Raw genomic sequence first — 20936 nt, 5'->3', positions numbered from 1 at the left:
TATCTATCTTGATAGAAACGAAATTTTCATTTTAGGAAACACATATCCAGAAATAAGAAAAGAATGTGGCCACTTAAGCTTTTATAAATGCTTAATAGGTCAACCAAGAAAAAGGGGTGCCAGACAGTGGGTAAGTTGGAAGTGGGACTAGGGATTTTTCTTGGGGTGGGGTTGATGTAATGGAAAAAAGGTTGAGAGAAACATTAGAGGTATTTTTGCACGTGTAAAACACATGTTCCACATGCCCTATTATATTGGGCACACTAATATTCTTGTTTCTGTCAAGTTATTCACGTCTTCTAGTACACTTTCTTGCTGGACTCCTATAAAACAGCTGAGATTTTTCCTGGTCTCCGTCGACTTGTTCAGCTATTGCTTTCTCTGATTTCTTTGGCTGTTTCATTCCTTTTTGTTACTTTTCTTGCCTTCATTACATCAAAGTGAAATGAAGCTTAAGCCTCCCAATACTCCCTAGATATGATTATTGCATCAGGAGATAGAAATATTTTTGGAAGAGAGTATTAAAGAGAAGAATGATGAGAAAGTGCACTCTAGAACTCCCACTTTCCCCAGCCTCAGCTTCTTCTGAATCCACGGATTTCCACAGCCAATCTGAGTAAGTTTGTTATTTCTAACTCTATTTTTTACTTGGTTCTAAGTTCTAAACGTGCTTTCTTCGATATGTATATGAATTTACGAGCCAAGGATTTTAAGGTTTTTGTGCATGATTAATTAAGATAATAAACAAAGGCTTGATTAAGTGTTGATACAAAACCTTTTTTTTTTGGGGGGGAAAATGTCACAGGTAGTATGTCAAGGGCTAGAGAATTTTGAGGTTCTAGCCAGTCTAATTTAAAAGAGTACAATGCTTCTGACATCAATTGTTGTTGTAATCAATTAAAATGTGAGATTCTGACTTTAAAATATTCTTTTCAATTTATAATGCAGGTGAAGATTTCTACTTAGCTAGATGCTTGCATGTTTATCTCTGAGACTTAACTGTTAAAGTACAATTTTCACAAGCAAACTAGGCCAACTTGGATGATGGGGGAAATTTTTTTTTGTTTTGGTTTTTTAATTATCATCAGGCTGAGAACAACGTACTAATTAAGAAATCAGAAGTCTGCCTTGCAAAAATGGTTTTGCCATTTTTCTTTTGAAAGGGGCCTAAAAGTTCTTGAGTTCTGCATCATGTTCTTAACTAGAAAGGATTCAATTTTCCTACATTGTCACATTCGCATCAATGCATGGCTACGTTTTCTTTCTGCAGGGCTTGCTCATCAAGAAGAGACCAGATCACAGTATTACACAACATGCGATCCGTCTGCATTTGTGATGCAACTGAACTTCAGGTAAAGACATCATTTATGTGCCTTTTTCCCTTCTGATCTTCTATCCTATTGTAATTCCATGTCATGGCAACATTTCTGACATTGACAAAACAAAGATTCTTTTATGCTGGTGGTTCTGGAAGCTAGAAACTTAACTGGCCTCTATTCAATTTTGAAATTCACTTTTTGCACATATAATGCAACCTACGAGTGGAGAAATCTTTACCTTGTAAATGTAACAAAGATTAATCGATGTACTTGCTTTGTTTGTTAACAAGTGAGACAATGTTAAATTGACACTAGAATGCCAATTTTTCTATAATGGACTGGCTGCTTTATTTTTCGGTATAGGCAATAATCATCCTTTGGCTTGCAAGAAGAGAAGTGGACGATAAATTGTCTAACTTCACAGGTGCAGTACCATCCATCATGAAAGTTCAGTTACACAGTTCTTCAGGCTTGTCATTAAGGAAATCGCTCCAGAGGTTTCTCCAGAAGAGAAAAGACAGAATTCAATCAGCTACTCCTTACAAGCACAAATTCCTTTGAAATTGTGGAGCATAATTAAATAAAATGGAGGATATAGTGGAGAAGGATGATGTACACCTACTTCCTAGTACTTAATAGTTATGATTTGGATCCAAGAAGCTCTTTGTTGGGAGAATTTAGAGAAGGCTGACAAGAGGGTTCTGTGGGAGTTGGGATTTTTACACTCCTCGATTGCACGCAAGAAAATGTGTTTACAAGCATGGAGGCACATCATCCAGACATAATTCAGTCCTATTCCACTTACTGGAATAAAATGTTATTTAACAATCTTTTATATATTCTATTTGTAGTTCTTTTTACTTTATATTATCCTATTAAAGAATATACTTGCATGTTATTAAGAAGTGGAACTGAGATCAAATAGGAAACGACACAATCCATCTCTAAGCCCAAAATGTTTCCCATAGATTTGAGGTTGATTATGCCCTGCTGAAACATGTATGCTTTTCACTTTAATCTTCTAATTTGCCTGACTGAATAAACCAACCGTCTAGGCATATAAATACTTGTTTTAGGTAATCCACCATATAGAGCCCAAAAAATTAGAGGGGTGGGGAGAATAATTTAATGCATTCAAAATATATAAAAAAAAACATAACAGAGGCTAAGTTATGCATAAAAAATATGTATAGGAGAAAAGAAATAAATATTATTAATTGAGAAGAACAAGATTCTTACAGGCTCACCCTTCTCTACTAAACACAATAACTAGACAATCTAGGCATCGTCAACATGACTTGATAAACAAGGAAGAATCATCACAACAAATAACATAAAATAATCCTTAAGCTACTAAATCAAAAAACTACTAAAAAATTGACTTAACCAAATTGCTAAATATTGATATAGGAACTTCTAAAATATCAGGCTTGAGTAAATATGTCAATATTGCCTCTGTTGAATCAGGTCCAATACAATTATGAATAATAATATCCCTTGCATACTCTGCCAGTATCACTTTGTACTAGTTCTTCATTTTCAAAAACTTTTGTTTTTGTAATATTTCATGCACTTGGATAGATTCATCTCGTCGCTTATTCTATTTTTGAATGTTATAATGATCTACGCACTTGGATAGATAGTTTTATTGATATAATTTGATGTCAATTCATTGACTTTCTTGGATAATGTCTCAAAAAGATTCATCACTTTGTAATCTTGATAACTATAATTGAGGAAATTCTTCTCCAATCTCCGTTCCCATATCTACAATCAATTTGACAATTTTGGACCAATTTTACGCTCCATTCGTCACTAACTACTCCAAGGTCAAATCTCGTGGTTTTTACTCGATCAGCCGAACACTCCAGGCAGGCACCAACCCAAGGCTTTGATACATAAACATATGTAGGGAAGCTAATTTAGAGTAAAATCAATAATATAATATTAATCAATAAGGACAAGACTTTCATCTGCTTACTCTTCTTAGTTAAACACAATAACTAGACACCCTAATTATAGTCGACATGACTTGATAAACAAGGAAAAATTGAAAAAATAACCTAGAATAATAGTCAAACTACTAAATCAGAAAACAACTAAAGACTTGGCTCCACCAAAAACAACAGAATACTAATATAGAATGTTCTAAAATATCAAGCTTGATTTAATATACCAAAAGATCAAGTAGTCGAAAAATGAATCATAGAATTTGAAATGTGATTGCAATTTACAAAAGGAGGACTAGTATGCCTTTCATAAAGGCAACGGTTTGTTGATCATTTATATAATTCGGGTGATTTATTCTTTTGTTGCAACATTGATATCGTACATGACAAATATCAGATTCCACTTGGGGGTTCTGGCGTTAATTTAGCATAATGGTAATGCTGAAAGGTTTAAAAGTTGGGCTAAACCTACCCGACTAAGAACTTTTTAAGAGGTAGGAAGTCAGTATTTTCCAAAGGGTAGTTTGTAATTAATTCTCAGATACATGTTAATGGGCTGTTCAAAAGGGGGAATGCTTGGATTTGGTGGTAAGAAGAGAGGATTGTAAATAGAAGATTTTAGATTTAAAACCTGTCACTCACAAAAAAAAAAGCGGTTGTTTAAAAGGCAAAGATAAAGAGAACGGGTGAAGAGTGCTCAATGAAGTAACTCTCCTCAAACTCCAATGATTTGGACTCTTTTTTTTTTTTTTTTTTTTCTTTTGAAGCGCGATGTTTAAGGCATTGCATCTTTGAAAGATGAAAAAGGAAAGGAAGGGGATGGAGGGATGAAGTGTTTTTGTTTTGGATTAACTTTTGTTGAGGGAAACGAAAGGAAATTGGGAAGTAAAAGGAGGGATTAATTCTAGATCATTTTGTTTTAGCTTGCCTGTCATCCAAAAATAGGCCGACATGTGGGTAAATAAGCTACGATTGATGAAATAATTTGACATTATCCGCAAAGTCCTTGTTTTTTACCTTGTTAAACTTAGTGAACTACATGGTTTGCGACCAAACATGCTGTTCAATTACTACATGGTCTGGGTTTCAATAAGATTATTTTGGAAGGATATTCACAAAAAGTTATCAAAATGTTGGACCGTTTGGAATCTGACGATTCATCATGTGGTTTGTTGATTGATGATACCATTGTCTTATATCAAGATTTCATGTGTTGGGAAGTTTCATAGATTTCTAGGTCGATTAATATTCCTACTCATAACCTTGCTAAGTATGCTGTTAATCTTTTAGATTCTTGTATATGAAGAAATTCTCCTCCATCTTTTATTAGTTCTGCACTTGTTGCAGATTTGATCTCATGATTAATAAAATTTTTATTTTATTATAAAAAAAACTTAGTGAACTTTTATTCAATACATTTACTATATATTTCTACCTTAAACTTGATTTTTTATTTGTAATACTTAAATCACTAACGCTAAAATTGACGATTCCTTTCTTTTTTCATCCGTGTATAATGAACATGAAATTATGGAAATCATTTCCCTCTAAGCCATGTTTAGATTGTAGTTTTTTAATAAAAAATTTTATGTTTTTTGTGAATACATTTCTCAATTATCTTTTTATCTCACATACATCAAATCGTTACATTATATATATATATATATATATATATATATTTATTTATTTATAAAAATTTCAAAAAATAGCAATCCAAACAGTATCTTAGTTTCCTTTCTTTTGCACTAGAGCTCTTTCCTTTTTTTTTTTATTCCAAATAAACTTAATGAACTATAAAAGTTTTATGGTTGGGGGCTTGGGGCAATCAATATAATCAATTTGGTTATGGTCAAATTTGGGCAGTCAATCTTATCAATTTGGTTATAATCAAATGTTTGTTTCGCTTGCACCGAATTTTTTTTAAAATTGCTTTGATTATCTTCTCAAACCAAAATATAAATAATAAACACTCACTTTTTTCTTTTTTGTTTTTCTAACAAGGGAGGGTGGGGTTTAAGAAACGGGAGGGGGTAGGGGAATTAGAATCCAAAACCCTTACTGGTAATACTTTCAATTTTATAAGTGAGTATTTATTATTAAAAGCACTGGTAGAGCACTAAGCAGAAAGATGCTGGATCTGATATTGTGGAATTCTCCTCCTAACTTTTTTATACACTGATATCATAATCAATGCATAAAAAAAAACACAATTCTAGTTGGGCTTTTATAAAGGTTGATGGAGATATAGTTCATATGGACTTTTATAAAGATTGTTGGACATTTCTAAAGATTATTTTATGTATTATACATTTATTTTTAGATAGCTAGATCTCTGAATACGTCTTGTCCCATCAAATGGCACACGTCTAAATTCACTATTTCAACAAAATTATATTAAATTTTAAGAGATTTGGAATGCAAAACAATGCTTCCTTTGTCTATAGCCAATTCTTCATTTGTTGTTTGTTTATTTTTTATGTATTATTCCCGCACATTTCTATCTTAAGGAAACTTTAGTTAACAATTTTTTGGGCAAGTGCAGCATCACTATTAAATCTGCCTTTTGTTTTCCTTTGATCATGCAATTACTTTAAGAGCAAAAGCTTTTTTTTTTTTTTCTGTATAGGTTAACTATATTTTCCTTTTTATTTATTTTGTTTCATTTGATCTAACACGTGGAAATATTTAACTTAAAAAAAGCTCACACAATTACGGCATGAAAGTGAAAAAGTGCCAGAAGATTAGCTAATAGCACACTATTTCTTCTTTGAATTAAAAATCTTTCTTCAAAATAATCTTCCACCTACTAATTTCAGAAGTTCACAAAATCAATTTTAATTTCATGGTCCTAATTTAGGTGTAGCCTTCTAACAAATGTGCCCAGCCATTATTATTGCATGGCTTTCTAATAGCCATCACTTTATCCTTATCTAACAACCAATTTGATGCTTTTTTGCTTAGTCAAAGGCCTTGTACCATTTGATTGGTTCCCACAGCACTTTGCATGGAGCTTTCTCCCTTGAAATTTAATGGCCTTACAGGTTTTTCGAGCTAGCATAGGTCCCCATTATCCCGCTCTATATTCACTAGATACAATAAAAAGAGAGAGAGAGAAAGAGACTGGAATAAGAGATAGAGAGAAAGAGACTGAAATAAGAGATAGAGACAAAGAGTGAATCTGCTTGTGGGTTCAACAGGAACTTGAATTTTGAGAAAAACATGACAATGGAAGCTGTTGCAACAAATGGACCAGCCCCGGAACAAAGGAAGAATAGGATTCAGGTTTCTAATACTAAGAAACCACTCTTCTTTTACGTCAATCTTGCCAAGGTTTGCCACTATCTTTTACTACACAATTTCTTTATTGCATGGTTTCTTACTTTGTTGCCCTTATTTCTTGGTAAAGTCTTTTTTTTTTTCCTTTTTTATTATTGTTTTTGGGTCATATCCTTGAGTTGGTTGGTACATTAATCTGAGTGCGCCTGAATTAGATCAGAAAACGTCTGCCAAATGTATCTTCAGAAAAGTAGGATAGTGCATTAATATCTTTTTGTGTACAGAAAAAGGAACAGAAGTACAAATAGAAAACAATGTTTATCTAACAGCATTTCATGGGGTTGTTTGATGATGTGAGGCTGATAGTTTGAGGCTCTTGCATTTTCTATTTCGTGAATTGACTTGAGTATTTCTTCAAGAAATCAGGCCTAGTAAAGTGACTTGTGTTCATGTGGAAGAGAATCCACTTGGTGAATAGATTTGCTTCAGCTAGCTTCAGTTTTCTTCATCCTGTTGGGTTCTTCCAATTGTTTGACTTATGGACATCTAGTTACCAATATAGAAGTTGAAATATTGAAGTTTGATCCGTCAATCAATATCACGTAATTGTACGCAACAGATGACACTAGTGAGTAGATCCTACCGCATAACTGCCACATCCTGAATATTCAAAGTTATGGTTGGAGAAAACTTTCTAGTCTTACGAAATTTCAGTTAGGAGCTGATTTTAGTTAAAATTCTAAGTTTGGCTTTAGTCCTAGGATCTGCTCTCCAAGTAAAACTTGAAACAACATGATGCTTTTTCGTTTTTTTCAGTCTAAACACATTTATCTGTTCCAATTTGTTTATAATCCTCAAAAATTGTACACCATCCTCAAAAAGAATTCTTCTGGCAATAAAGCGGCTTCCAATTATTCTTAACATCCTGATGGCTAGATTTCCTACATGACGTTAAGTATATGTAGGATGCTTGCTCCTGTTTTGTCTGTTACTTTGGTTCCTAAATTTTAAAGAACAAGATCCTACAATAAGAAGAAACTGCTAGTTCAGAAATGTGTTTCCTTCTGTTAATCTTCTATACGGGACAAATGTTACAAAGCCAAATCTTCAAAGGATGTGAACTTGAAAACTCTAATTTTTAGATGTTATGCAGTATCAAACTGTGAGTTATAACAGATAGCTTCGTTCTTTGGTGCAGAGGTATATCCAGCAGCACAATGAGGTTGAACTTTCTGCTTTGGGAATGGGTAATCACCAGAACTCATTTACTTATATATATTCTTAATCTTGAAGCATTTCATTCAACTCCTTCATCAGAACTCAAAAATGACATTCTAAATAAGGATGGGGCAACAATAATCTACTAGATTCCATGGTCACAGAACGCCCCCAGCTAAGACCCCCAAAAGAAAGAAAAGAAAATGGTGTATGATAAGATAAAAGCCATGCCAGAGCCTGGCTACACCGGCAGTTTTGCTATCTAGTTTTGATGCTTAACTACTGCTCAAGTGCGTTTGCTCAGCTACTGTGGTGTTGTATGGGGAACTGATAACAATACATATTAACTTTGATGAGTTAAAAATCAGTACCTGCACTAATTTGCAAACATGCTTCCGCACTGGTATTTTACAAGTGTAGTAACGCCTATTAAGGTATTGATTTCCTGAAGTGGAGTCCTTGCACCAGGCTTTTGGTAGCATTACGTTGTTGCAGATGTTTGCGAAATGAAAAGTCCCCTTTTCTGTTTATTGAATCGTAATGACAATATTTGGAGCTTTCAAATGGTCACCACAATTTCTACTTGTGGTGAATTCATAACTGATTGTTGTGCACAGAGAAAACTTGACCTCCAACATGGTTCGGAAATATTTCAGGCTTTCATATGCATCAAGTAATTTTTAATTTGTCAGGGTATGAAGTCAAAAATAAAAATCTTATAATTTTGTTCAAATCAAGGACATTGTCAAGATTAGGCAAGATTATAGACTTTGAATCGACAAACAGAATGCAAGATTATTGACTATAGTCATTTAAGCTGGAGAAGAACCAGTGGAGAAAAATTTAATTATACCGCATCTCTTTAATTTGTAATGATTGGTTTTTTTAATTTTCCAGCTATACTTCAATTAGTTTGAATTTCCCTCATGTTGAGTATCATGTTCTGCCACTTATTTACTGCAAGGACAATTTACTCTTGCTAATCTTCGCATAAATTATCGCAGCAATCACCACAGTTGTTACAATTGCTGAGATTCTGAAGAATACTGGATTGGCTACGGAGAAGAGTAAGTTCAATTGCTCAACGATTCAAGAATCTCTCTTTCAAAATAAAGTCTATCTGTTACTATCTTCATCTACTGAACAGTCATCCTAATGATGAGTTTGAACAGAGGTTTTGACATCCACAGTTGGAATGAAAGATGAATCGAAAGGTCGCATGGTTCAGAAAGCCAGGGTAAGTAAAACATCATTTTCATATTAATGTGAACTGTGACCATGTCTATACCAGAGGGTAATATACATTGAGCAGAACATCAGAAACCATACTGACCCATATCATCTTTTCTTGACTTCTCAGATTGAGATTGTGCTAGGAAAGACGGAAAAGTTTGACGCACTGATGAGTGCCAAGGGACCTGCAAAGGGAAGCAACAACACTCCAGATGAGAATCAGTAGGAAAAAGAGAATGGTAAACTGTTGTAGCTTATTGTATCTCGTAGAAAGTTTGTATAAGAGGAAGAGTTATGCTGCTTTTCCAGTTATGCTGCTGCTACCATTGATTTTGTTAACGAGAGGAAGCCACAGCAACGCAATCATCAAAGCTGCTAGTGTGGAAAATATGTGGCTGTTAGCTGTATTTTGCCTCCTTAGAGTTGTTATATGTTGCAGTTTCCTTCAAACAATTGCATCTTCTCAAGATGGAGGAGAAACATAGATATAGTTAACAGGAAATGAATACAGTTTTCCTGTTTGCTAGTACTAGTTACTTTCATTTCATTTCCAGTTCTGTCAATTTACAAGTGTTTCCTCTTAATACTCTAAGCAGAACCCTTTAACCATTATGGAAGTCTCATATACAAAATATACAAAAATGTCATATCTTAGTTGGTTTAAGGATTTTACAAATCTGAATGATACCTTTTCACCATTTTAGCAGAACCTATGCTACTTCCTAGGTAATTTACAGCGCGAACTCTTGCTGCTTCAACTCAACTTCACCAGCAAAAACATAAATTAACTTCCAATTTACACTTACTAATCTTCATTTGGCTGGAATGGATTGGATTCAACAAGGGACAATGTTAATTTTAATTTCAATTTTTCAAAGGCAGTCAAGCTTTTGAACCAACAGGAGAAGTGTTTATGACATAAGAGCTTATTTCTCTCATAAACTTTTCATATCTACACCCTAACGACTAGGCTATGTTGCTAAAAGTTTTGTGTCATCCTCATACCCCATCCAGCAATAAAAAAAAAGCTCCAGTTTCGTTTAACACCTCTCCATCCAGTTAATGCACCTCTCTGAATATAACCCCTCCTCTAAGGGAGCAATAACAGCAATCAGCACATCTTCAAAACACAGCCAGCACAGTTTCCTAAATATTTTTCTAAGTGAGCCAAATTAGTTCCCCAGACCATCTATAACGATCTACAAGATCCACCAGAAAACAGAAACCCGACACAACGGCTGATTACACGTCGATACAGCAGCTAAATAGGAGCGTATAAAAGAAAGATAAAAGCTTCTTTCTCAAACACACTTAACCCTATTGGTACCAAAATTTTTGTGTTTCACCTTCGAGTTTGTCATGACAGAGAGAAATCTTGGCAACATTAAAAATTTTAGCTGAGCACCATAAAAAATTGTTGATGATTGGCCTCTCACCAGACACATTCGATGATTTAAGGCAGTGTCCCAGATGGGGTCGATCAGGAAACATAAATTTAGAGAATTTTGACATAAGAAAGAAGAAACCATAATTAATGGAAAAAACAAAAGACAATTTCAGTGAGCAAGTATAAATCTTTCATTTAGCACTCCGAAATCCAGGGCACCGCTCCATCCACTTACAAATCTTCTACATGAGAGATCCTCCAATTCATTCCACCAGCCCACCACAGTATTTGGTGTAAACTTGCATTGCTGGTCGCTGGTTATTAGCACAAAATATGCATTAATTCTTGTGCAGTAAAATTTACTCAGAGTGCTTTTCCAATAACCATGGAAACCTGAGCATCTTAAAGAACCTTTACAAGCTAAACACGAAGATTTAATATTAATACAACATTTTGTATACATGTAAGGATCACCCTTACCCTATAAAAAAAATCTCTCTCAAAGTGCAGGAATTCCTCAAAAGGGTATGAAAGTGAAAATGAATGGACTCAAAATACTTTACAAGCAATCAGATGAAAGCCACAGTGGGAGAAAAAATAAATGTATAATTAAAGGGGAAAAAGAAGGAAACATTGAAAATAAGTAAAAGATCTACACACTGCTTCATGCCAGAAGAAACAATCTAATGATACTGTACAGTTTATCCAGCATCTCCATGATTAGATATGTACTGAATCAACACCCTGCTTTGCAGTGAGTCAATCCTATCCAGATAAGCATCTAGTGATTAAATCCAGCATCTTCGTAACCAAAATTATGATGGCATCTGAAATATTCATGACGATAAATTAAGAACACAGGTAAATGCAAAAATTGCTATCAGAACTAAGTTTACTACAGAAAAATGGCAGATTCATAAGTTTAAAAGACAGAGCATTCCAGAACAAAGTATGACAAGGTAGAGCTCTCACCCAAGAGGTCATAATCATTTTCAGTAACACAAGTGTTTCCAGGAATGACCATCAAAGAAATTAATGGGGAGGATATTCATGGTTGGTCTTTGTAATTGCATCTGTTCTAAAAGAATACATGAGGACATGAACAGGTCAACCTTGACCATACTGGGATCTTTCAGTGGCAACCAAAGTCAGAACCTTTCTTATGTTTTGCAAGTAATGTCAAGGACAGGCAAAACTATCATATAGACATTCAACAGAAACCAATGACTGCATGAGTAGCATACAACCTCTACCATTCCACCAGTGATGAAATGCCCACTACTCATCTCAAAGTTTGGATTAGCTAAAAATGCTATACCAAACTTGTCATAGGTTCTCCAGCTCTAAGAATGAAAATGCAGAAGAACACACATACCAATGGGCAAATCTATGCGAAATTATGGTATAATTGTTGACAAGATGAGTAAAGACACAATAAGTAGAAAAATGGTGTACAGTGTGGAATCTGAGGACAATAGTTATAACTACTCCATGTGCAAATTTTTCAATACGATCTTCAAAAGTTACAACTGGAAACCTCCACAAAGAAAGCACGTCACAGACTCCCAGACTATTACAGCCACATTTGGTTAAAGCTTTTCAAAGCTCATAACATTCTGTAGCCTCTAGCACTCTTACTTCCTTGATCGACTATATGAAGACACTGATATCCTATCAAGTTTTGGTTCTTAAGTTCCAAGTTCTGTTCGGTGTAGGCTTTACTATACCAAAGGTTAATATGCATGAACCATGAAGGGCCACGCTCAAGTCCAAGTCCAACCTTTGGATAGTTGTGATGTTACAAGTACTTCATTTCACTAAGAGTTTGATAATACTGTAAAAACTCTCACCATCCATATATGCTAACTAATCACAGTATATCACCAGTTGACTAGAACAGGTCAAATAGGCAATTTGACAATGAACCAACAAATGTTATTTAACACTTCTCTACAAAAGCAGGATAGGGAGCTCAATTTAAGTTCTCAAGAATAGGACATCTTATTGGTGCAACACCAATTTTTATAAGGTGAGGATTCTTCATCTTTAAAAGGTGTGGTCCCTAGGAAACCATACTCATGGTTTCTAAATGGAATGTACAAACAAATAACCAGAATATGGATTTTGCTTTCTTCTCTGTAGAGAAAAACAGCAGTTTTGAGAACCTGGTTTGTAGAAGGCCATTTAGAATGGGTTCTGCAAAAATAAATAGGTAAGAAACTGAAGAAAACACCAAATAGCTGCTAATGTAGAAATATAGTGCAAGCACCCAGAACTAATGCTAAACAACCTCCAACTCATAAACCAACTTTCTTACTAACTTATATTCCTGCAATAAAATGATGCCACATCAATTAGTTAATTTTGTGACTGGCTTAGAATGACCTCAAGAAATCAGTAAAACTGAGAAATACTATCTACAATCAAGATCAGTATCCTTTTCCTCAATATATGGAAAAAGGTCATCAATTGAGCATTCAAGGTGGGATCCATTACACAGAGCTATATTCTAATGTTCCATCTCTCTCTGGTGCATTAATGTGCATACTCAACTAGCCTATGTGCAAATTCATCAGATGGTGGGAAGGATTGTTAGAAGCTGATACCAGGGACAAGGGTCAAGATTATATAGCTCTAACTGCAAACATCCTCTGGCAAATCTGGAAAGCCAGAAACAGCAAAATGTTCACTGATAAGTGTACAGATAACAGATTGATTGCACATAAAGCTCATCATGGATGATTGGAGTTCATAGAATCAAAAGATGACACTGAAAGGAAGCACACTACTGGAAAAGTCTCAAAACTTAAGAATGCGGGAAATGGAAGCAACCTACGGAAGGATTGATCATGATCAACACAGATGCAGCCAATTCTAGCCAAATGATAAGAACTGGTATGGCTGGTGTAGCGCGGGACTGGAATGGAAAAATACTCAAAGCTTGGGGATGGCAGGAAGATAGACGAGGTGAACCATATAAGGAAGAAACCACAGCCATCAGAATGGCTCTAATTATAGCCAAAGAAACAAAATGGAGAAGAATTGAAGTACAATCTGATTGTAAAGGTGCAATTGACAAGGTTCAAGCTGGAAAGGTAGAGGACTCCACCATAGCAACCATCCTTGAAGATATACAAGCAATGAGAGAGATGTTTGAACACTGTACTCTCTTTTGTTTATAGAACAGGAAATGTGTGTGCATATACTATCGCACAATTTGCTGTGAAGCTTGTTATGAATGTAATGTGGGAGAATTCTTTCCCCGTGTGGCTCAAGAAGAGTACACAAGATGATATTGGGGCAGCTGCACACAAGATGATATTGGGGCAGCTGCCCCTATTTTGTAAAGCAAATCTTGTATTATCAAGCTATTAATATAATGATTGTTCTGTCAAAAAAAAAAAACTATGCGCATCCCAACTGGTGAAGCACCTAATGTGCACGATTCTTCAGAATCTCAAAGCTAAAGGACCAAAAAAAGCATTCTGATGTCAACTAGGAAGATACTTCTGAATGCAAACTAACAGCCGAGGAATGTGGAATCTCAGGTTGTTTATGAGGACAAGTATATGCCCAAAAAGTTTTTCATTTTGTCGAAATTCCTCATAACTAATTAACTACTAGGTCAAGATACATTAGTTCTGTATCTTACAGGCATCTGCTCACTTATCCACGCCTGATTCTCCTTAGTACACCAAGCTACCTCAAATAAGTCCCACATGAAAAGAATATTTCTAAGCTGGAGCTATTAACCTATATATTATGCCTTGAAATCTACGAAGAGTTACAAAAACAAAAAAAACAATCAACGATACAAGATATTATTGCCACAGGAACTAATAGCCATGCAACAGTAGTGTGTCAAATAAAAACGTCTTGCTTTGTTAAAATTACGCAGATGTGATTTTGTTAAGATTATCAACAGAATCAACAAGGCAACTTAAAAAGATATTCCGTCTGTCCCATAAAACTAGGCTACATTTTGTTTAGCATTTTCCTCATATAATATAGTTAAAGCAATCATTTGCTCTTTCCTCATACACCCCTCCATTAATACAAGATGAATCCTATTATCCCCTTCAAGCTAGTGGCTCATGTTCCTAAATCATTTTTGGAACTTATCGCTCTTTAATACTAGATGAGTCATGTTTGTTGATAAAAAAGTACATTAAATATGGGCATATTAGTAAACCTATAAATTAACTACTTGCTTAAAAAGGAAATAGGCATATAATTTGGGATGAACACAGAAGGAAAGTGAGCACATTTTATGGTATGGAGGGTGTTATTATGAGAAAGTTAGAATAACAAATTAGTGGTATTAAGGCATTTTCCTTAATTTATTAATTTATCCCTTCTGAAAGTTCAGCTAGACAGATTTTTATCTCACATATCTAGCCCTTGGGCATAAAGCTGAATATCTTCCATTCCCGGAGGAATCACGTATATATTTTTCCATCTACACTGGTATCTTTTTTCAACATACAAGCTGCATACTAGATCTTTTACATATCATAAATTTCCTTTACAGAGTCACAAGGAATAGCAATCCTACTGGAACCTGTGTCTCACTAAAATGGTATTAATGACAACAAAATTGTTTTACTGCTCATGACACATTATTACCTTCGATATTTTTGTTTTATTTTTAATCTGAAGCTTTATCCAGTTTTATCGTATAGAAGTTTAGCCTTGAAAAAAGGAAGCATCTACACTTGCAACACAAAATTTTCTATTGGCATTAGAAATCTTCTGCCCTCGAGAGGTAGACCACAGGTGTCATCCAAACACTTGCATACAGTACAAGATTTAAAATGCAAAAACAAATAAGTAAAAAAGCCTAAATTGCAACCAGTCAAGGAAATAGCGATTAGCTTGATAATGATTGGAGTCATCACCTTTTGATAGAAAAATACTGACCGTGTAAAAACTCAGCCTTTTCTCTTGATACCAAGGGAATGTAGTTCTCTCACATGACAAGCTATCTTTTGAATAAATTTAAGTCCTTCATCTCCTCTGCTGAGTGAGTTGATAGAATGCTCAAGAAAGCTGTGTTCTGCCTCAAGTGCTTCTAACCTGCCACTCAGCCCATGAAACTCATTTTTCAAAGCGTCTAATTCAGCATTCTGGGGCATGTGTTTCGGATTCATGAGTTCATCACTTCCTTTCTGTAATTGGTTGGATTTCTCATGCTGGCCAGCAGATATCTTGGGAACAGAAATGCTTGCTTCATGCAATGAAACATGTTCAACTGAACCATCCACTTCAGCTTCACCAATTTCTGGAGCAGCTTTGCCATCATCAAGCAGTTCAGTATCACTAGAGAGATCATCTTGATTAGCTATGTCCAAATAAGAGCCATTACTTGAGAAAAGTTGAAGTTTTTTTTCCAATTTTCTTAAACATTGAAAAATGAGCAATACTTCATCCTCAAATTCTGGCTGTGAGCTCTTCACATTAATTCCCTCATCCTCAGTAAACTTGACCAATTCATCGGTTTCATTGCAGGAATCTGGCACATTAATATTTGAGTCACAAAGTCTTACGGTTATTTCTGCTGAGCCTGTTCCTGTCTGCTTTGGCCTTGTCCCTCCAATATTTAATCCATAGTTTGACTCAGGAAGATCTCCTATTGGAGGTAAGTCACCTATTGTTTTCCTGTACACTTCAAGCTCAGCCTCTAGATCCTGAATTTCTTTTTCTTTCTCAGCTAGAAGTTCATTTGCTTTCTGCAGAGCTTCAACATCGTATTCCTCTTGTTCTTCCATCATCCTTACACACTGCAAGGCTTCCATGTGGAGAGCAGCTTTTTCCTCCTGTAATCTAGTAATCATGGCCATTGCTTGGTTAGCTGCAACTGCAGAAGCATTTCTCTCTTCCTCCAATTCTTTATACAAAGCAACCATAATTTTCTTATCATGCTCAACTTGTCTTTTTAACCTATCAATTGCACTTTCACCTTCAATTTCACTGACAGTGCTACCATCAAGAGATATACCAGACTCATTTCTCTCCAGTGAGATCCTCTTCTGAAGTATCTGCATCCCAACAGAACTAGAGGTATCAGAAGCTTTTAGTTCATCAACACTTCCGGATACCCTGGGGCTTACGTCAAATAAAGGTAATTCAATCCCTCGAGCAGCAGATAACTGTGACAATAAGAGCTTCAAATCTTCACTCAATCTTGCTGAATCCATTATAGACTTCTGTTCCGAAAACTTTCCAGACAACTGCCTTCCCCTACTGCCAATAGCCAGCTTATATGCATCACCAAGTTCCAAAGAACTGGGCATCTGTAAACCAGCGTCACTTGTACCAGACTTCAAATCTGACTGTTTCTCATTGGTTGAAGTGGAGTTACTTGTCAACTCGTTAAAATCATCAGACTTTGTAACAGCCTTTTCTAATCCAGATACTCCTACAGCATCCACTGCAAGAAACCAAGAAAGACCAGAGATAAACAGGTAAACTGGATTTAGTTATCTTTATTTTGAGAAACCACCTACATTTGTCTCAAGTCCTTCCAAATCATACTCTTAATATAGAAATATTTAGTCCAGCTTCATAGCATTTGAAAATCATTTTCCAGCAATTCAAATCTGGAAATTGATAGGCAGGAATAATATCTGAAAATTCAAATATCCATTCTCTTTCCTCTTCTTTTTGTTATCAAAATTTTATTTTGCAGTGCATAGGGTTTAAGAAGGTGGATTATTGCATCATCCATGTTATGAAGAAAAGACATCAATGCACATCAAAGTACCAAAAACATTTTAGACCACAATGCCTCAACTGGTAATTGGTGTTGAACATTGTTGAAATTTTGAAAACTTCTAATAATGAATGCTTGCAATTACCTTTAGACTCATGAACAGAAGATTGGTTGACATCAGAAGATGGAATCACGTCACTGAAAGATTGCAGCTCAGATGGTGCAGCAACACAAGTCTTGTCTTCAACATGCTGGCAATTAATTTCCTCAAGACCATGTCCTATTGGTGGAGTCAACCCTGAAGACTGCAGATCACTAGCTTCCGCTTGCTCTGAGTCCATAACTAAAGACTCAGATGGGTCAATCAATTTTTCTGAACCAAGATTATCAACCTGTAAATCTTTTTGGTGATGATCGGCAACTATGTCCTTTTCCCCTAGGTCATTAACACAGAATAGCTCGGTAGCAGAATCATCATCAAAATTAGAAGCTTCAGATTCTGTATCAGAAGTCATCTTGACCTTTTCATATTCTATATGTGGCAAAGGATCACCACTCTTCTTAGCTTTCCAGCTACCTAAGCTTTTTTGGGATGAAAGATCTCTCATCCCCTCCCTTTCATCTCTATCATGTATATTTGATGCCAATAAGGGAGCATCAAGTTCAGTGGCCTCATATGATCCTGTCCTAAACAGCATGCATCTTTGACCTCTAGAAATCCATGGCTGATGGCAACAGGAACACTTTCTTCCGTCTAAAGCACTGAGACTATTATCAGCAATCAAAGGATCATCATCAAGTCCAACATGAGGTACATCCCCCAATTTCCCCACCAGCAATCTGTATGTTTCAGCATTGGACTTGTTCACAATGGCAAAGGAGAAGAGGCAATTCTCACAAATTCCATGAACATCAACAAGATTTTCGTGAAGTTTGCAATGAACTAAGGATGAGATTTGTAATTTATGTTTTTTGCAGATCAAATCCCAATAGAATCCTGCTTTTTCCTTTCCCAGAACATGATCCAGTCTCGAGCACAGTAGGCACGGAATTTGCAATTGACAATAGCTCGCAAATTTTGTAACTAAGTAGGAGAAACAAGCATCAATAAACAGCAGGAATATCAAAAACCACTCGTGAAATGCAGCAGCCAAAGCTGCTGTAATGGTCGGTTGAACAACTCTCTGTTTCACTTTAATAGATATACTCTCTCTTCCATCCATTTTGTAGTAAATTAAGCAATTATTACACCAGATTCAACACCTACTCCAACAAGAGCCTAAATCAAAGACGCAATGAATCTCCAATCCTGAGAATGAAGACAAACACGGAACAAGAATAAGGTGAGCAATTGAAAATAACTTGAGACAACAAACAGCTAAGAGAGCACATCATCAACATGAAAGAATGAGGGGGACAAAAACCACATGCACAACCGCTGAAAAGCAATACTTATCCCCAAAATCATAGTTCTAGGTGAGTTATAAAACTTCATACCAGAGACCATATAATACCAAGGCAAGGATTATTAATAGAACCTTTTAACTGTTAGCCCAAAAAAAAAAAAACCCACAGCAAAGAAAATGTTTTACTATAGAAGATCCAAAATTTCGACCCAAATTACATGAGAGCACTGATACAGATGTTTTACTCCTTTAGTCAATACCAGAGATGATTCCAAAAACCCAATTGCCATGAAAGATCCATTCAAAAATGAAAATGGAAAACGGAAAAAACAAAGGCAAAAAAAAAAAATAACAGAAGTCAAAAGCAGCAAGCGAATCATACAAGACATCCATAATGAATTGTAGATACATGTCTTGACCAAAAAGATAAAATTGGCCAAAAAATGACTGCAGAAGCAAACCTGATCAATCAAGAACCCTGAATCACAGTAGCAGATTTATAGGCGAGCCAGCCAAAAAAGATAGTGACTCTTTCCCCGCACAAATGCATGTAAATCCCGAGCCCAGAAGGAGAACGAACCCAATACAGTTTTTGCTCTGAGGAAAGATCCCAAAAGAAAGAAAGACAATCTCAGGCCCAGGATCAAGTATTCAGGGATCAATTAAATATAGTATCCTCTTTTATTCGAAAACTTTCTTGAATGGGTGTTACATATACTTACACAAATCTTGACGAAAATTTAAAACCTCCCAATACTAATATATATATATATATCCCGGATAGAGCTGTAACTGCAGAAGAACTTTTGTTTAAGCCATTTTAACATCAATTTATATGTACATTTACGTAACTCTGAGCTGGTGAAAAATGGAATTGCTAACTAAAGTCAATTTGATTCGGAGACAAGTTGTGTTGACAGATCATAGGATAATGGAGAAAAAAATTCAATTAGACTTTAAATAAATAAAGAAAAGTTGGAAAAAAGGGTGAGAGAAAGCTGACAGAAGACCAAAGAGTCGGCTGCAAATTTGTGGGATTGTGACAAATACGACAACAACTACCGAAAGGCAAAAGGGGTGTTTGTTGCCGTCGCCACCACCCCCTTGAAAAGCAGTAGGAAATAGCTTTTCAAAACCAATCAAATTCAAGATTCTTTTGTGACGTAGCTAATGGAGCAAGTGCCATTTTGGTATTGCTGACAAGAAGGGGTGGCTAAAGATTAAATGCTCGATTTGGATTAGCTGTTTCTTGGGATTGTTTTTAAAATATTTTATCATAATAATGTATATGAAAATTCTATATATTTTTTGTGATATTTTTGAAATATTTTTAAAGTTTAAAAATATTTTAGTTTGTTTTTTAAAAAATTAACAGTACTACTCATTATCTCCATCAACCACCGTTGCCACCCACCACTACCACCATTCCCTCCCTCCTCCCCTTTTCACCTTCCCTCCTTCTCTTTTGTCCTCTCTCTTCCTCCCGTTCCCCTCCCTTTCCCGCCACAACCCTCGCCCTTCCTGCCTGTCCCTTTCCAAGCTATCTGCGATTAGAGCGGGGAGGAGCGAGGAGGGAGGAGGGGAGGAACAGGGTTGTGGCGAGAAAGGGGAAGGGAGGAGGGAAGGGGAAGAAGGGGAGGAGAAGAGAAGAAGAAGAGAAAAAAGAGGTGGGAGAAGAGAGAGGAGGAGGGAGGGGGTGGTGGTGATAGTGAGTGCGGGTGATAGATGGAACAAGAAAATGGTGTACATTTAATTTTTAATTTTTTTTTGTATAGTTGAAGTTGTTTTTGATATACTGTATGCATGTGGTGTTTTTAGAGTTATTTTGTTTGTGTATTACTGTAATATTATATATGAAAAACTTGTTTTTAAAAAAATGAGGAATCCAAACAGAACCTAAACTCTAAAGATGTGCTTTTGTTACCCATAATTAGGAGGAAAATTCTAGAATATGGTAAAGTGAGGTTCGAAACATTTGGGTTTGGAAAAGTCTGTATTATATTATGTAGTGGTTTGTGAATCCTAGATTATTGGTGTCACCATACTATATAATATACCCAGAAAATGTAGTAGTATAGCAAGCATTCAAAATTCATGAAAATGTAGAAGGTTTTGAATAGAACGAAAATTTTGACAGGCAAAGAAATGGCGTACAATAGAAACATCAGGGGAAACATATAATTTTCTATTAGCTAAGGAGATTATTGCTACGTTCTTTCTCTATGAGAGCACTTTCTCACAACAAAATCCTCGTAATTGGAAGCTCTGTAGTTTTCAGTTCAAAATTTTTCAGAAACTACGGTACGATCCTTCAAAATTCAAAAATCCAAAAAAAAAAATTAATTAGTTAGGCCTCAGGAACATGGAAGGAGGACATATAGTTAGTAGAGCTTCTCTCTCAAGTTGTAGTTAGGTGATTTGCAAGAATCTCATAGT

At 35.5% G+C, this 20936-nt stretch overlaps 3 protein-coding genes across 4 annotated transcripts; 2 read left to right on the top strand and 1 right to left on the bottom strand.

The window, feature by feature from the left end:
• The first annotated feature begins 510 nt into the window (after positions 1 to 510).
• Positions 511 to 1904, top strand: LOC113759718 (protein TIFY 5A-like). Its single transcript, XM_027302291.1, has 3 exons — positions 511 to 616; positions 1271 to 1352; positions 1683 to 1904. Exons 1-3 carry the CDS (start codon positions 534 to 536, stop codon positions 1878 to 1880), a joined length of 363 nt encoding a protein of 120 aa, XP_027158092.1. The 5' UTR covers positions 511 to 533; the 3' UTR covers positions 1881 to 1904.
• A 4548-nt stretch (positions 1905 to 6452) lies between these two features.
• LOC113760003 (uncharacterized protein At2g34160) lies at positions 6453 to 9374 on the top strand. Its single transcript, XM_027302582.1, has 6 exons — positions 6453 to 6598; positions 7743 to 7791; positions 8767 to 8829; positions 8935 to 8999; positions 9123 to 9217; positions 9305 to 9374. Exons 1-6 carry the CDS (start codon positions 6488 to 6490, stop codon positions 9372 to 9374), a joined length of 453 nt encoding a protein of 150 aa, XP_027158383.1. The 5' UTR covers positions 6453 to 6487.
• A 1426-nt stretch (positions 9375 to 10800) lies between these two features.
• LOC113753660 (myosin-binding protein 1-like) lies at positions 10801 to 19574 on the bottom strand. Of its 2 annotated transcripts, none has more exons than XM_027297883.1 (4): positions 18962 to 19574; positions 17240 to 18403; positions 15303 to 16812; positions 10801 to 11209 (listed from the first exon to the last, which is right to left on the bottom strand). In XM_027297883.1, the coding sequence occupies exons 2-3, from the start codon at positions 18315 to 18317 to the stop codon at positions 15314 to 15316; spliced, it is 2577 nt and encodes an 858-aa protein (XP_027153684.1). In that variant the 5' UTR covers positions 18318 to 18403; positions 18962 to 19574; the 3' UTR covers positions 10801 to 11209; positions 15303 to 15313. The 2 variants fall into 2 exon arrangements, with proteins under 2 accessions (XP_027153684.1, XP_027153678.1); XM_027297877.1 differs by having other exon boundaries at positions 15281 to 16812; positions 18962 to 19573.
• Positions 19575 to 20936: the final 1362 nt, after the last annotated feature.

Source organism: Coffea eugenioides, chromosome 2 (assembly GCF_003713205.1).
Source record: "Coffea eugenioides isolate CCC68of chromosome 2, Ceug_1.0, whole genome shotgun sequence".
Classification (NCBI taxonomy): domain Eukaryota; kingdom Viridiplantae; phylum Streptophyta; class Magnoliopsida; order Gentianales; family Rubiaceae; genus Coffea; species Coffea eugenioides.
The sequence above is the reverse complement of the archived record's forward strand: the minus strand, read 5'-3'. Positions and strand labels throughout refer to the sequence as shown.

Bases quoted from the DNA above. Each gene is read 5' to 3' on its own strand.
- LOC113759718 (XM_027302291.1), top strand. From the start codon at position 534: ATGATGAGAAAGTGCACTCTAGAACTCCCACTTTCCCCAGCCTCAGCT. The intron at 617-1,270 runs GTAAGTTTGTTA...TTCTTTCTGCAG, and splicing joins GATTTCCACAGCCAATCTGA to GGCTTGCTCATCAAGAAGAG. The intron at 1,353-1,682 runs GTAAAGACATCA...TTTTCGGTATAG, and splicing joins GTGATGCAACTGAACTTCAG to GCAATAATCATCCTTTGGCT.
- LOC113760003 (XM_027302582.1), top strand. From the start codon at position 6,488: ATGACAATGGAAGCTGTTGCAACAAATGGACCAGCCCCGGAACAAAGG. The intron at 7,792-8,766 runs GTAATCACCAGA...AAATTATCGCAG, and splicing joins ACTTTCTGCTTTGGGAATGG to CAATCACCACAGTTGTTACA. The intron at 8,830-8,934 runs GTAAGTTCAATT...GAGTTTGAACAG, and splicing joins TGGATTGGCTACGGAGAAGA to AGGTTTTGACATCCACAGTT.
- LOC113753660 (XM_027297883.1), bottom strand. From the start codon at position 18,317: ATGGATGGAAGAGAGAGTATATCTATTAAAGTGAAACAGAGAGTTGTT. The intron at 16,813-17,239 runs GTAATTGCAAGC...GGTTTCTTGCAG, and splicing joins TTCTGTTCATGAGTCTAAAG to TGGATGCTGTAGGAGTATCT.